At 52.7% G+C, this 16481-nt stretch overlaps 2 protein-coding genes across 2 annotated transcripts; both read right to left on the bottom strand.

Annotated features, from left to right (window-relative positions):
* Nucleotides 1–5507: 5507 nt before the first annotated feature.
* Nucleotides 5508–6332, bottom strand: LMXM_34_2440 (conserved hypothetical protein; the record flags this gene model as incomplete). The annotated part of the gene is made up of 1 exon (XM_003879192.1): nucleotides 5508–6332. One exon carries the CDS (start codon nucleotides 6330–6332, stop codon nucleotides 5508–5510), a length of 825 nt encoding a protein of 274 aa, XP_003879241.1.
* A 2289-nt stretch (nucleotides 6333–8621) lies between these two features.
* On the bottom strand, nucleotides 8622–10163 carry LMXM_34_2430 (conserved hypothetical protein; the record flags this gene model as incomplete). The annotated part of the gene is made up of 1 exon (XM_003879191.1): nucleotides 8622–10163. One exon carries the CDS (start codon nucleotides 10161–10163, stop codon nucleotides 8622–8624), a length of 1542 nt encoding a protein of 513 aa, XP_003879240.1.
* Nucleotides 10164–16481: the final 6318 nt, after the last annotated feature.

The following is a 16481-nucleotide window of genomic DNA, read 5'->3' as shown; positions in this document are numbered from 1 at the left end:
GTTGTGGCGAGGGTTTCCGATGCAGAGTGTCTGCCGCAAAGACACTCACACCAAAGACGGACACGGAGACTGATTGAGCTTTGCTTGCAACAGTGGGCACTCGGCAAATGGACTGCGGTCAATCAAAGTGAATCACGACACACAGCGAGCACAAAAATAAAATGCACGTTCGCTTCACGACGAAGTGTGTGTCTGTGTGACTCTGTGTGTGTGTAGAAGGAGAGAATGCAGAGGCACGATCAGAAACAGCACCTGCCTTTTCCCCACAAACGAACTCAAGCAACGAAAAGACCTACAGAAAAATGGTGTGCAGAACGCTGAACGCGTCTTCTGTGCTTGTGTCCTCCGTGCGTCTTCTCCGACGAATCTTGAGATGAGCGCAACGACAGCGACACTTCTTCTCTGCCGTTTTTTCTGCTGCGTTTATGTTTCACGGAAACGCGCACGAGAGACGAGACCTGCGAAGAGGCAAGACGATCACGCAGAAGGACGCAAGCACGCACGCGCACGCGCCGCCCGCAACGGTCGATGTGTTCAGAGCACCCCGAAAGAGCGAACCCACTAAAAATAAAAATAATAAAAAAAAGAACGCGGCCAAAAGAAAAAAAGACACCTCCGGGAACACACAGAGACCCACGCGCCAGACCAAAACACAAAATAAATGATCAGCAAAGTGTAGCAAGACCAAGAAGAAAGGCAGCAGAGTTGTCTCGACACCGTCGACAACGAAATCCACAAGAAAACAAAAGACACGGCGGAAATATAAGTCGATGGTGATGCGGAGACGAAGACACAACCCAATAGAGAATGGAGAAAACAAAGCAAACAATAAAAAAGCAGAGCTTCGGCTTTTGTATCTCCTCTTTAACTGATAACTGCTCTTCTTTTTTTTTCGCTTTCTTGCGTGTTTCGTTTTCACGTTGCTGTTGACGTGTATGCCTCTGCAGTCGTCGCAGATGCTGCCTTGACTGCGGCTTCCCAACTGTCCTCGTCTTGTTCGCCTAAACAATGGTTTCTCTTCACTCGAGAGCTGATCGGTTCTTTTTCTCGCCACGGCACCGAAACCGTGGAAAGGAGGGAGATCCCCTTCCACGGTGTTGCTGCATTCAAAGGAGTTGTCTACCTGCCCCTTCGCCGTATTCGTGCAGGAGCCGCGATAGGCGATGATGGGACAAGAGTGTGTGATGACGTGAATGATGCTGATGGTAAAACCAAAGAAAGCGCTTGAGGGAAGAAGAAAACGAAGAATAGAAAGGAGAGGAGTGAGCAAAGGGATTAAACAAGTGCGCGCGCACACGCCTGGAGAAGAGGAGTCGGAGAGGAACGAGCCGGCGAAAGGAAAAAAAAAGGGACGCGCCTGATGCGTGAGCCTTCTTCAACACGGCGCACACGTGTATCCACGACTACCTCTTAAAGTTCACGTGAAGCGCCTTTCCCTCGCCGCACACAATCCAACGCGAGAAGAGAGATGGGAGGAGGGTAAGAAGATCCTTGAAGAAAAGAAAGGATGAAACACGAAAATGGCAGATGATGATGAAGAGCCGCGACGCTGGGTAAGTCGAATCAAAAGGAGAAGAAAAACAAAAACGGGCGTAAGAGCCACAAGAAGAAAAACAGAAGGAGGGCGTCTTGAGAGCGTCGCCGACAAGGGAGAGGGAGACAAAGGAAGCAGACAATGAAAGATGAAAGATGAAAAAGCATGCCAACAAAAAAAAACAAGCAAACAGACAAAAAAGAGAGCCTCACTCGTTCGAGTGCCTCCGTATCGTGTAAGTCGTGGGTGACGCCGTTCTTTTTTGTTTTGTTTTGTTTTGTGTTTTTTTTTCGTCTCCTTTATATATATTATATATATTATATATATATATATATATATTGCGTGCTGGTTCGTCGTCGCTGCTGTGCACGTCTGCGCGTGGCTCACGGAGAGGGGTCACGGAAAAATGCGGTAATACTATAAATATATATATATATATATATTTATATAACCTCGCTGTTACGTCACCAACGCTTTCGGAGAAAAGAAAAAGGAGATGAGAAATGGGGCCAACCACGAAGGCAGCACAAACGGGAAACACACACACACACACACACAAGAAAGTGAAGGGGAAAAAAGGGAAAGGAAAAGGCGCTCCCCCACGCGTCCACAAGACAGAGACGGAAGAGAGAAGAGGCTGATGGAGAGATTCTGGGTGCAGAGAAAAGCGAAACAAAAAACGAAAAAGTGTTGAGCAGGTGGGCTGTGAAGAAAACGAAAAAGAAAAAAATATATATATATAGAGAGAGAGGACTCTGTTGTGGAAAGACAAGGCAGATTACGAAAGATAGGCTACGAGAGATGGTGGAAAGGGCTCCAAGACGCACAGCCCCATATGCGTACGTGGACAGAAAAAGTGGCTGTATTTGCGTGCTTTAGTGGACTGAGCTAACTGTGTTTTCTGTTGTTTTTGTTGTTTTGAGGGAGGAGGGGTGCGCAGTCAAGTCTTCAGGGTTGCTAGGATGCGCGGGCAACGAATAATTCTTTTTCTTGTTTATTTCCGCCGTGCTCTGAGCTTGCACGAGGCACCGGTTTGAGACGAATGATACGTGCGTGCGCGTGCGCGCGTGTGTGTGTGTGTGCGTGCGGGTGCGAACACTTCCGCTCTTTCGCCAGCGTGAGAGAGAGGAGGAGAGAGAAGAGGAGTGAGCGCGTTGCACCGAGGCCAGTCAGCGACTCAGCACATTCGTCTCCAGCGATCCGACTGCCGGGCTGGTGTGTGGAATTATGCCGCTTACACCGAGGGCCATAGCGGCAGGAACAGAGCGCGTCGATACGCGTATAGGCCCGTGCCTGTGCACAGGCAACATTTCGGGGCCACCCGTCCTTCCAGCGTCCTGTCGTGCACGGGTGAAAACATCAAGGAGCTCACATGGGCGAGACCTACTCTGGAGGCGCAGACAGTGCAAAGAACGAGAAAGACGGGGCTGCAAGGTCACTGGGGGCCTTTCTCAAACAAAAGGGAGACCAGAAGCAACGCTGGCGCACCCGGAGCAAAGATATCGCCTCCACTCGGCACCGTACCCTCAATCGCCCTCCACCCCCACCCTCGATCGCGTCGCACCGTCATGCCCAGAGAACAGCGCACAAAGGCAGCTAGAAACAGCAAAGAGCAGAACGCATCCTCTTTTCTTTTGGTCCGCGGCGACTCGCACACACTCGCCTGCCGGCGTAGGAAGGGGGTGAGGAAGAAGCGAGAGCGAGAGCTAGTCGTCAGTAGTGATAATTATCCAAGGCGCGTCTTGTGCCAAAGTGTATGTGAGAAAGGTGCGCGTTCCTTTTTCGTCATGCTTCCTTTCTTCGTTGTCTTTTGTGTGCCTGCATGAGCGCGGGCTGCTTCCTGTCGCTAACTTAGCTGTGTGTGTGTGTGTCAGCTAATTGTGCGATGACGGTGGGTTCAAGACGAGGGTGTCAGTCCACCGCGAACGGCGTGTCTTCCGTATCCTGCTGCCTTTCCGTCACCATTCGTTATCGTCTACCCGCCTGTTTTGAGTCGTCTCACAAGAGACGTGCGTCCTTCATTGCTATTATGTGTGTTGGTGTGTCAGGGGTGTAAGCGTGTGAGGGCCGAAGCAGGAGTTGTGCATCAAAGAGCAAAACAGAAAAGATGCGCAGTTGAAAGTAACGTAGGTGGAACAGGATTAGCAGTATTAGCGTGGTTAGTGCACAGAATCTCTCGATTACATTGCCTCATATCCGTCCTGCGTTCACCCCCCCCTTCTCACAATGCACACACACACATATATATATGCGCATGCACGTGCCATCAACTCTGCGCCTCGTGTAAGACTCGTCTGCGCCGGTTGAGGTGCGAAACAAAGCATACATCCCAGAGAGCTGTCAACGAAGAAAACGGCAAGCAAAGAGCATCGTTAGTGAGCGAGTGTGGACGTTGAATGGAGTCATGTGCCGTACGCATCCCTATTCACTGGATAGTGCCACACTGCATGTGCGGTCAATGCTTCCCGGTCCATTGTACGATGGCTTTCTTTGGTGTTTTTGTTTTCAGTTTCGGTGATATTCTGCCCTTGCCCTACATGCTCTCTCGCTTCCAAAGGCGTCGCCTTGTGTTGCTCGCACATAAGCCCATTCGTGCAGCAGTGTCTTTTCAGAAGGTCGCCGCGGCGCTAGACACATAATGCTATTTTTTTGAGGGGGAGGCTTTCAGGAAGGCGTGAAATAGTCGCCAAAGAGCGGGGGCACACGTGCACCAAGACACTCACGCCAATACTGCGTCGGAAGAGCGAGAAACATCAACAACGAGAAGGGTCCGACGGCACGAGAAAGAAAACAAGGGAAACAGACAGAAAAGCTCTGTCGCCGTCTGATAAATCGAAACCACAGAAAGAGGGAGTAGCACGGGGGAAGGGAGAACAAGATGTGTGCGTAGGGGCCCCGTGCACGTATATAGAGGCTTAGAGAAGCGCGGGTTCACCATTGGCGTGTTGTTTTTTCCCGTATTCTATACGGTGAGAATGTGACGGTGATGGAGCTATCAGAGTGCCGATGATGCGTACTACGACGACAACCTTCAGCAGACGACGCGAAAACAAGAGTGTGGGGCTGAAACAGTCGGGGGAGGGGGGAACAACTGGAGGAAAGGACCATGTTCCTGCGACGACTTTGTGACGACACGGATGAGGTGACTCAGATATATTGAAGTTTGCACGGAAGGGCTAAGAGAATGTCCGGGTGAGGGAGGCGAAGTGGGAGGCCCAGCCGGTGTTTGCTTTCTTCTTCGACTACGTCGGTCATCTTCCACGGACTCCGGTGTTCTCTCCCTCTCCGTTAGTGGCTGCATCTCTGGCGGATGAAAGAGACCAGTACGACGCTCTCCATGTGCCCCTTGTCACCCGCCTGAGCAGGAAACCCACACTACTACAGCAGTGAACGCGTGTTGTCTCTCTCTCACGCAACCACGCTGCCCTCCCGCTCGCCACAGACTCCCCTCTCCCCCCTCTCCTTGGTTGCGCGATTCACACCCAAGCGGCGGCGGCAGGCGTAGACTGACGAGCAGAGAGGAGCAGTTCTCAGCAAAGAAGAATGGCAAGGAAATTTGAGGAGACAGGTGATTACGTAAGGGATACTGGACGTGGATGACGTGGACGGCGCGGTGGTGAGTGGTGAGTGGGGGGAGGGGGAGGGGGGGGGGGTAGTTTTATTCGTTTTGTCGAAAAGCGAACCAAGGGGGCAAGCCAAAGCAATCATCGCTAGCACGACGGCGAATGGAACCCGAACGCACAAAATACAAGAGAGAGTGCAACCGCAAGGAGGAGCTGCTTCACTGCAGATGAGGACGATGCGCATGAACGGCGCAGCAGGAAGGCAAAACGACAAGCGTGGCAGCCGCATGCGCAACTACGCACGGCGGAGACCGTCGGAGGAGGCGTGACCGGTAGCATCCAGGCTCACAACGCACGCATACCAACCAGCGATCAACAACCCCCCACCACCACCACCACCACCTTCTCATCTACATAACGTTCACCCTGAGCGTACCAAGTCCCTGGATGCCGGCCTCCATCACATCACCGCGACGGACAGCACCGACACCGGATGGGGTACCGGTGAAGAGCAAATCGCCAGGCTGCAGTGTGACGTACTTCGTCAGTTGCGCAATCAGTTCCGCGATGGACGACACCATGCAGTCGAGGTCACTTCGCTGGCGCTCATTCTGGTTCACTTGGAGGAAAATACTTCCACAGCTCACCACATTCGTCTCGTCCTTATCGGGTGTCATGAACATCTCCGGGTGCGCCTCCTTCAGGTCCTCCGAAAGGACGAGGGGGGCGACGACGGCGGAGCCGTCGGCGCCCTTGGAAAGATCCCAGGGCTTGCCGTTTCTCTTGGCCACCAGCTGCAGATCTCTGCGTGTCATGTCCAGCCCCACGCCATAGGCGTAGATGATGTCGTGCACTTCCTCGACCTTCATGTTCGCATAGTGGGCGTCGCCGGCCCCCTGCGCGGATTCCGCGAGCGTTGTCTTTTTGCTAGTCGGGTAGCCCAGTGCGACTACCAGCTCCACCTCGTGATGGTAGCACTCCGTGACCGGTGGGTAGCGTATGTTAACGGTTGCGTTGGGGGTTGTGTGATTGCCAAGGTCCGTTGCAATGCTGTCTGTCGGCTTCAAGAAAAAGAACGGCTCCATGCGGTTAATGGCGCCGCCCATCTCCCGTGCGTGGCTGTCATAGTTATGCCCGACGCAGTAGATGCGGCGAACTGGAAAGTTGAGCGGTTTAGCACCTCTTGTCACCACCGGCACCACCGTTTGACGAAGCGTAAAGGCCAACGACGACATCGGTCGACGAGCAACAGAAAAAAAGGTGAGCGGACAGGGTAAGCAGTAACCGAGGACACGAAGCAAGGCCAACCTTCTCAGTCACGCGAAACACGCGAGAACGAAAAGAGCGAGAAGGAAGCAAGCTTCACAACTTCCGCGTGTGAGCGAAGGTAGGGGTGAGACGAGCGTCCAATGAAAACACTAGTGGCCTTCCCCCGGCTAGTAGAGTGAGAGATAGTATCCAAGAGGATGCAGTGACGTGAGTGTCCTTCCAGCTGATTGAATGCGGCTTCCGTGCTTCCCTAGAATTAAGCGTACGGCTGGTGGCGCTCTGTGTCGTCTGTGGAGAGGGGCTTTTTGTGTGCGTGGAGTTACCCGAAGGAAGGCAGGAGTGGCTCATGAAAGACTCGACAGAGAAGAGGACCCTCCGCCTCCACCGAGACAATGCACATGTGCGTACGGAGTTGTAGCCATGTCAGGGATGCGGTGCAGCGAGCCGTCCACGCGAGCAGTTATTGGAAGCACGAGGGACGCCAAAGCGCGTCACCCGTGTTTATGAAACAATGGTGGCACCGACATAGAACAAGGAAAGATGATAGAGAGGGGAGAGGGGTAAATAGCGATGGTACGGGAACCGGCAGAGGGAGTTCCGTTACAGGTTGTAACGATTGCAGCGCTCTGTGACAATGCCGCATCGACAATAAGGAGTGACAGAACTCACATCGATAGTTGGCCCTTCACAGTCTGCGGGCCGATGCAAGAAGCGCCGCGCATGGCGGCTGCTACTGCTACCGTCGGTGAGGCGTTAGAGCGCAACGATGGGCGTCCTGGGACTACCGGGATAGTGGTGGGAAGGCACAGGAATGACGCTCAGCAGTGCCACAGGCAAGGCAGCAAAGGAAAAGCTAGATACCAGTGTGAAGCGCTGCCGGTGCTAGTGCCCATCGCCTCCACCTCCACATCTTCCCCCCCCCGCCGAATGCAACATGCCACGGCACAGACTTCCATTGTCACCCAGAGCCGTCCATTGGTTTCCTAGCTATGGTGGCCGTTGCCTCTTGTGCAGTTGACGTCCAGAGAAAGAAACATCGAAAAAAAGGATACTGTTCATCGAATGGCGACAGCTTCGCCTACGACATGCGTCGTGACGTACGTCCACGTCGGCTCACAATTGTCCCGCTTCCCATTTTCTTTTCCTTTCCGTCGTCTCCCTTGTCCCCTCTCCCCTCCCCACTCGCAGAAGAGTGAGAGGGTGTCTGGGAAAAAGATGTCACAAAAAAAAGAACGAAAAAGCGACACAGATGGCCCACAAAGGCGGCAAACGGCACACGCATCGAACACACGGGGGAGGGGGGGGGGACAGGAGTCCGAGGCGATGCGTGGAGAGCAAAGAGAGAGAGGGGAGGGGGGGGGCGAGCTAAAAAAAAAAGACAAGAAGAAACGCCGCGCACATATACAGGGGAAGAGAAAGGGAGGGAGGCACGCAAAGGAAAGGAAACGGAAGCTAAGAAAGAGTAAAAGAACGATGGCATGGAGCAAACAACATCACCGACATCCGAGGCAAAACACCAGCACTGACGTATACGACACACACGAAGCAGGCGTAAACACACAGACACACGCGCTGCAGCCCCCTCCCCCAACGACGAAACAAAAAAAGGCATCGAGCACCAACGCATCCTAGGCGACTCGTGCAAGGTCCCGCATTGTTCCTTCAACCTGCCATACATCAAAAAGAAAACAGCAACCGCAAGCCCCGCAACACTCCAAACCCTCCTCCTAACACCCCTCAGCAGCTACGAGACCACCAACACGGAAAGAAAAACAAAGAGGACAAAGGAGGGGTGGGTAAGGGGGGGCAGGCTGAACGAGTGAGGTGGGGGAGGGGGGAGGTGGCGGCGAGGAGGGCGCGAACACAGACAGATGGGGGATGGTGAAGAGGAGAGGTCTCAATAAAGCAATGGAAGAAACCTACACACGAAAGAAAAATTCAAAAGGGCAAATAAAAGAAAAAGATTCGCCCCCCCCCCGGAGCCATGCAGACAAGGCGAGAAAAAGAAAAGGGAGAAATGCACACACGCGTCGTCTCGCGCCGGGAGAGGGCGGCGGTCAACTAGAGCATCTCACTCCAACGCTCGACGACACACAGACACCGAGAGAAAGAGAGAGGAAAAAAATAGATAATGAAAGTGCAGAGGCGCACACAGAGTGCGCGCGCTTACATCTCATATGCAGTTCGGCCCTTCATCATCGTCGTACTCGCGCACCTCACGTGGTTAGCATATGGACATGCCTTTTCTTCAATACCTACTCTATTTCGTCCGTACCGTCAATGAGCGGAAACAACCATTTCTTGCTCTTCAGCAGCAGCGTCCGCTCCTCGACGGAAAGGCTCAGTGATGGTCGTGGAACATAGACATGTGGCCAAGCACACTGCCCAGGAGAGCCCTCGCCGTTTTTGCCCAGAAGCATTTCAGCATCACCGGCCGTACGAGGGTACACGGTAATGGGAGGCGATGCTGGTGGTTGAGGGTTGGTGACGGTCACGAGCGGCGTCTTGGGCTCGAGGTTCAAGGAGACGTTAGCGTCGCTACAGTGTGCCACTGTCGCCGCCAATGGTGTGCCCGCCATCTCTTGTTCAGACTCCACAGTGGGCGTGAGGGCACTAGATGTGATCAAGCTCGAGCCACGGAAGACGCGAGAGTCGTTGCCGGTCGTGTTGCTTCGAGCGCTGTCCACCTCGTCGGCAAGCATCAGATCGTCGATATCGTCCTCGAGTGCGTTGGTGCCGGGGCTATGTTGAAAATTGAGCAATGACGAACCCGGTAGCGACAACGTTGAAGGGGCCGTCACAACAGCCGCCGCGGCGAGAGGAGGTGTCTTACGAGGGACAAGGACTGGCTGCCATGGCTCACAGTACCTCTCTGACCTGCTTTTTCTCAGTGACTTCGACGGTTTAGCGGCCGGCAAGTGCTGCAGCTGTGGGTTAGGGACGCAGATCCGGCTAAGAGCCGCGCCGTCCATCTCCTCCTCCACCAACCTCTTCTCTACCATGTCGGGCCCGTCACTGAGCGCGTCCGTGACTGGCAGTGCCGCTTTTATCGGGTTAGTGACAGGCATATATAAGGCTGCGTTGGGCACAGGGGATGGCGCAGCCGTGCTTTCATGCGCAGACGGTGGCGCAAAATACTCCGCCTCGCTCATGTACGACCCCACTGTGGTACAGAGGGCTTCGCTAGAGGGCTGGGTAGGCGGGAAGCAGCCTCTGTCAAACGGATCGTCAGCGATGCTCCGGTCGGCGTGATGTGCCATTCCCGTGTCGAAGATAGCGGTGGCAACGTGCGGAAGTGCGGCGTGCGCACAGAGAGTGTCGTCGAAGGCGCCTGCGCCGAACACACACTCACTCGATGCTGAGCCGTGACGCGATAACTCGGCCGTATTTGCCGGTGGCGGAGGCGTGTGCGACGAGGACTCACCGCTCACATCGGACGCTGTCGAGCGAGTCATGGCAGCGAGACCGCTGCAGGGCTCCTGACTGTCACTGGCATTGTTCTCACAATCACCGGTAAGCAGTTGGTCTTCGGGGTCAAAGGAGCTGTTGAAGTGGATCAGGTGTGTCAGCATGTCGCCTCTAATGTAGAGGGGAGCCCGGCATTCGTCCGCCGCGGCGCCGCGGAGCGCGGGATACTCGACTTCCGCGTGCGCTTCACCGCCGCGGTCGATCTCGCACGAGCAGCGCCGATCGCACGTACTGCTTTCACAACTGCTCACACCTCTGTGAACGCCAGGGTCATCGCCGCTGTCGGAGGAGTCGGTGATAGCGGTAGCGAGGCACAGCACTTCCTGCATGTGCGACATTGAAGCGGAAGCGCGTGGCGAGGCCGACGCCGTGCGATCAGCCTTCCGTGATCGATTCAACGAATATTTTCGACTGTCAGTCGTCCTCTCGTCAGCGTCCACTGCAATCGACTTCGTGCGCCCTCGCTCGCCAGTCGAGCCTGTTGCCTGCGTCGACATGTAAAAGAGCCCGACTGGTGCCTGCGGCCTCACTCCCCACAAGCGCGCTCCCGGCAGGATCCGGCTGTCAGCGTGAAAGGAAGTACCAAGAGCGCGGCCGCTTTCTGCCGCACGGTACCCTGCCCCCTCATTGTCCGGAACGTCCTGCGAGTCGAGCCGGTGGCCTGAGAGGAGCCCATGGCGAGACACCACTGCATCTCCATGTCTCACTGCACTGTCGTTTTCCACGTCGGACGCATCATTGGCAAAGCGCCGCCACCTGTTCAGCCAACGCATGCAGCAGCGCCACCACCGCGTGAGACACCACGAGCATATTGCCAGAAGAAGAAGCCCGACACAAGCACTGAGCGTGGCATACGTGAGGAAGCAGCGACCATGTGCACGGTCACCACACAGATCCTGCCACCACGAGTGGGCAGGCCCTGTAGCGTCACTGCTACCCGCTGCAGAGCTGCTGGCCGACAGCGGTGTGCTTTTCGAGACTGAAGCGATAGAATCTGGGTAGTCCTGCTGGGGAGAAGACAAAGTGTTGCCGTTTGCGCCCTCGTGAGCGCGGCTCTCCACAGACACCGTATCCACTAGAATTGGTACGCCGCTCAGTAGCACCGCCGCTACAAAGGAAGACACGACAAGCATGCTTTTTCTTTGTTTTTTTTCGTTTTTCCGCCTGTCCCCTCGTGCGTGACGTGGGCCACGTTCGGATGCGGAGGGCAGAAAACACCCAATCGCTACAGAAAAAGAAACGGAAGCGAGAAGCGCAACAGGTAGACCTACAGAAACGCGTTGATGCCTCTCACTAGGTACGCGACCTGTAGGACCCCCCCCTCCTGTCTCCTGTGATCCACGCGCGTCTCTATATGTGTGCTCGAACTGCCCTTTAAGTGCAATGAGCAGCGCTGGTTGTTGACCTCGTGCTTCTGCGCACGACGGAGCACAGAACCCACCAGTCAACACCAGCTGATACAGAACAGGAAAGAAAACGGGCCAGAAACGTGACTAAGAGAGGGAAGCGAAAGACCAACTGCAAAATTCTGGGCACCTCGTCCGCCGCGCCAGAACACAAAGTCAACGTAGCTGCGGCACACGATGAATGAAAAAGACGAGGCAATAATAAAAGAGCCAGAGCGTCGGCGGCACACGAGCAAGCAAGCAACAAGACCACAAAAAAAAGCACCCTCTCTTCCGAACACCGCGCGTTGGGAGGACCGACCCTGCAAACGAGGCAACACCACGTGAGGGATTTAACACAACGAGAGAGGAAGCAATAAGGGATATCAAGACAAGCTCCGCTTCACGCACGCTCTGTAGACCGAGGGCCCTGGTTCCTTCTTCCGTTGCCTCGTTTGTGCCCCCTCCGTTGTAAATAGCACCTTCGCCGACGCACCAAAATCAGATGAGCGTGTTTGTTGGACTTTCTGCGGACACACCTGCGCGCTGCTTTGTCGCTGAGGCTTTCCGTCGCTCGTTCTCCTCCTCGACCTACTGGAGGATGCCTGTCTCACTCAACACAGAACTCTAGAAGAATAACAGAAGGAGCGAAGACGAGCCAACAAACACGAAGAAATTAACGAAGAGGACGAAACACCCACGCGCACCGGCACGACACGAACGACTTTGAAGATGGCGAAGGCAGTAAAAAAAAAACTCGAGTACAGGTACAATGCGGGAGAGTCTCAAGCACGGAGAGGAGACATGCGCACAAGCACTCGCACACAGACTAGGAAGATAGGGAGGGAGGAGAACCACAGTTACAGCGTTCTTATGCCGTGTCGATCGACTGCAATTTCAGAACGGCACGCCAGTTGAAACAACGCGGAGAATTCGTAATAAATAATAATAATAAATAATAATAAAAGGAGAGACCGAGAAATAAAAAAAGCGAGTCGTGAATACGAAATCGAGTCCTCCAAAATGACCAGTGCACGTTTGTCTGCCGGAAATTTCGATCCTGTGCGTTTACCTTAGTTTGTGTGTGTCTCTCTCTCTGCTGCAGTCGCTGCTGCTCTGACGCCGCGGCAGCTGTTATTATGTGTTCTTCCTTGTGTGGGGGTGGGGGTCTCTGTCCAGATAACGCCGACTACGCTTCGGGGAGAACAGAGCAAGCGAAGGCTTACACGCACACAACGATGTACACAAGCTAAATTTCTTTAAGTACTGGAAGTAAGGATAACAGAAAGGGGGTGCGTAAGAAGATACCTGAGAAGACGAAACAAAACCAAAAAAATAGAAAGAGGTTGCGAAGGGGGCGGAGGATGCTTGAGCTGAGACGAAGCGGTGAATAATAATAATAAAAGACAGGACAATCTGAAACAAACGAGGAGAGATGTCGATACTTCACGGAGCAGCCTAAAAAAAAGTGCGAGGAGGAGAAAGGAGAGCACAACAGACGGGAGACGTAGAGCTGCGCCACGAAGAAGAAAAAAGAACGTTTCTTTAAGAACAAAAACAAAGCATTCACCACGCAAAAAAAAAATGAAGGTGAACAGCGATGAAGAAAAAGATGCAGTCGCCAAGTGGGCGTCGTAGTCGTGGTAGGGATCAGCGATCAAGCAAAGAGAGGATAAAATCACGTGAAACCGTACCGCCAAACGCACAACAAACAACGAAAAAAAGGGGAAAACAACAACAAGATAGAGAGAAAAAGAGGTGAGCAAAGGAAACGGTGCCAAATATATAAAACAAAAGTGGTACGGTGCACACACACACACACCGGTTGGGTACGCCGATGCGGAGAGGTAAAACAAACAAAACAATTTCTGTGGGGCACACACGTAATGGTAACAAGTCGGAGGCAGCCGTCGAATATGCTGAAAAAAGGAAAAGGAAAGAAAAAAACAAGTAAACGATCGAAAAAGAGAGAACGACGAAGATAAAGAGGAGGGGAGGGGGGTTGCGTGATGTGCGTATGGTGCACACGGAAACAGCTCGCAGTAAACGACGAAATCGAGCACCGTGGTATGCTTTTTTTTCTTTGCAGGGCGTGGTTTTCTTTTTCTGCCTTTTTTTCTCGTAAAGATGCGTCGGTAAACTCCACTGCTACTCGTCCTCTCGATCTCTCCGCCCGAACGCACGCGCGCGTGTGTCCGTGCGTTTCTTTTCCTTTCTTCTTGTCCGTTTGTATTGAAAGGGCACGGCACCACGCCGAGGCAAGGGGGCAGAGAGGCGGCAACCAAAAAAAAAGAACACAAGGAGAACGGGAAAAGCGAAGCGCTCGTCACGTTTCCAGTAAGCGGAGGTACAAACGGAGAAGAGGCGGAACACAAAGAAAAAGGTAAACGCATACAAAAGACTCAGAGCACAAGAACACCACAAAGAGCACGCACACACATACACACGCCGAGGAGGCGGCCGTAAAAAAAAGAGTGCAAGATAAAGGGAGAACGGAGAGGAGGCAAAGTGGAGAGGGACAACACGGAGGGAAACAGACGAGAAGAAGCGGAGGCGGGAAGTTGACTCTCTGAGTTTTCCACCCACAAGCGCCGGTCCTCACTTGTGTTTTTTTTGTTCTCCTCCCTCTACGTCTCTCTGCTTTGCCGGTGCTGGCTTGAGGGTATGCTTCGTTTTTCTGTCACGCCTCTCACCTTCGAATGCGCCTTGCTCACCAATGCACACCAGATGGCCCTGCTTCACTCCGCAAGAAGACTAGAATCAGAGGGAAGTGGAAAACCGCGCAAAAGAAGCTGCACTTACCCTCTCGTTGTTCCTTCCCTTCGGACGTGCTATCTTCAATCAACTCTGAAGGACAACGTAGAGCTGACGCGAAGCAGCCTGTAAAGAGAGAAGGTCAAGGGGGCTTTGACAAGAAAACGCAAACGGCGATGGTGGCGACGCACGCATACACCACCTGATAGCACGTGTCGAGAAGACGACAACGACTACTTGACGACAACGCACAGGACGGAGGTGACGGCCACCGTCTGCCGCTCACACTAAAACTTCGGTTTCTCTCCGCAGTTTTTTTTTTGTTTTGTTGGAAGAGTCTCTTCACGATGTGGAACACACCCACACACACTGGAGACGGCAAAGACACGGGAAGAGGAGGGTGACGCGTAAAGCAGGAGACACAAAGTGGTTGCAATGAAGCAGACGTCTCGACTATCTGTCAATCAGCCCAACCAACGAAAGAGGAGCCGAGAAAAAAAAAAGACTGGAGAGAGAGAGGGATGCACGATGTGCTCGTATCTGTATTTTGTACACCTCTCGACACAAGAAAGTGTACAAAATAGGTAGAACGAGCGAGAGACGCACACACCCCACCCGCTCACGCATCCATAAAAAAAGGAAGAAAAGAACCAACAACAACACGAACAAAAACCGTTTCCTGCTACCTGTGTGTGTATGTGTGCGTGTGTGTGTATCCAGTAGGCCTTGTCGAAAAGAAAAAAACAGGTGGGCACTGCTTGCCACGAACAACAACACCGGAAAAAATAAAAAAACAAAAAGATACGCGAAGAAAAAACACCGGAAAAAAAGGAAAACGAGCAAACAAAAAAAAAAAAACAACGAAGAGAGATAGAGAGGGGGATGAAGAGGAGAAAGACAGAACAACAACCGACAAAAAAAGGGAAGGCGGTGTGGGGAGGGGCACACAGACACACACACCACACACGCGCCTTTCACAAGCAAAGAAAAAAAAAACAGAACAATATCGGCACGGTCGAAACAAAAAAAAAATGGGGGAGGAATGCGGTAATCGAGAACACGAACAATCAGATCAGAATCGAGAGGAGGAAAAGATGTATAGACACATACAAACGAAGCAGAGCCAGCACAGGCGGCAGTGAGAAGAGCGCCGAAACAAACAAAAAAAAACGAAAAGAAAACGGGTGAACCAGACCGAGCAGAACACCCCCTCAGAAAACGTGTACACGATGGGCCACAGACACGAAACACAGGGCTGAAAAAGACTGCGCCTGGCGACTACCCACCCACGCATACACAGAGAAAGAGACCGAGAAAGCGTCCAAGGGTGACAACAATAAAAGAGGGACACAAGAACAAAAAAAAGATCCGACGGCCAAGGGAGACACGCGACAAGGTGAAGAGTGAAGATAGATGGGAAAACGATGTGGAAGGGGCGCTGAAAAGAAACTGAACAAACCCATAAGAAGCGTCGTCAGGGGGGGGGGGCAATGAACAAACACCGTCTCCTCAAGGGAAAGAAAAAGGGGCAGTGAAGGCGGGGATGTGCGGTTGGGAGGGGGAGAGGTGCACACAGAACAGGAAAAACAAAAACAGAGCGAAGGAAGGTAAAAGAGAAAAAATTTACAAAAAAAGATAGTTCTTCCGCACACGCGCAGAGACAGCGACAAATAACGAAAGACAAGGGGAGAGAGGGGGAGAAAAGGTATACAGTGACTGTGCGTTCGAGTGAGTCACACTTCTTGCGCTGACTCCTTCACACAAGCCGACAGGGAGGGGAGGGGAACAGGAAAAGTAACCACAGCAATATGTTTGCACGCTGCAAAGGAATGCCTTTAGCTTGCTCCTGTTCCTTGCTTGAAATACCAATCGCGAACACGTAGAAGTGGGGAGGCAACGCAACACGTAAAAAAAAGCAGTCACGTGCACAAACGGGTACAGAATATAATATATATATATATTATATGAAGGACTCAATATGTAAAGTACAAGTCCTACTGAATCTTCTACGAAAAAAAATGATCACAAAAATGAACACAGACACGGAGGCAGAAAAAAAAATAGGAAGAGAAACAAAACGAAGGAGAGCGCACAGCGAGCAAGAGCAGAGTTGGTCAAAGTCCGCGCACACGTACAAAAAGAGAGAAAAGACAAGGTGCTGACACAATAAAATAGAACAAAAAATATGTGAGCAATGCAAAGGAAAAACAGAAGGGCGATACGAGAGATACAACGGCCGCGGAAACAACCGTCACAAACAACAACAACAATCGAAAAAAATTACGGAGAGAATTGCGGACGAAAGAGCTGACTTTGGTGCTTCGCGGCCGATCGACCCGTTTGAACCGGTGGGCCGATTCCTTATTGTTTTCCGATGTGTGACGCGATGTATGAGCAAACTTGCCAAAGGCACGTCTTGTGTGGCAGAACCGCATGCGACTTCGACGGACAAAGAAGATGCCAACAGATCGGGTAAAAAAGTACCCACTCAATGACGTGCAAGGATAA

This window comes from Leishmania mexicana, chromosome 34, assembly GCF_000234665.1.
Source record: "Leishmania mexicana MHOM/GT/2001/U1103 complete genome, chromosome 34".
Classification (NCBI taxonomy): domain Eukaryota; phylum Euglenozoa; class Kinetoplastea; order Trypanosomatida; family Trypanosomatidae; genus Leishmania; species Leishmania mexicana.
This window is presented reverse-complemented; position numbering and strand designations above follow the sequence as displayed.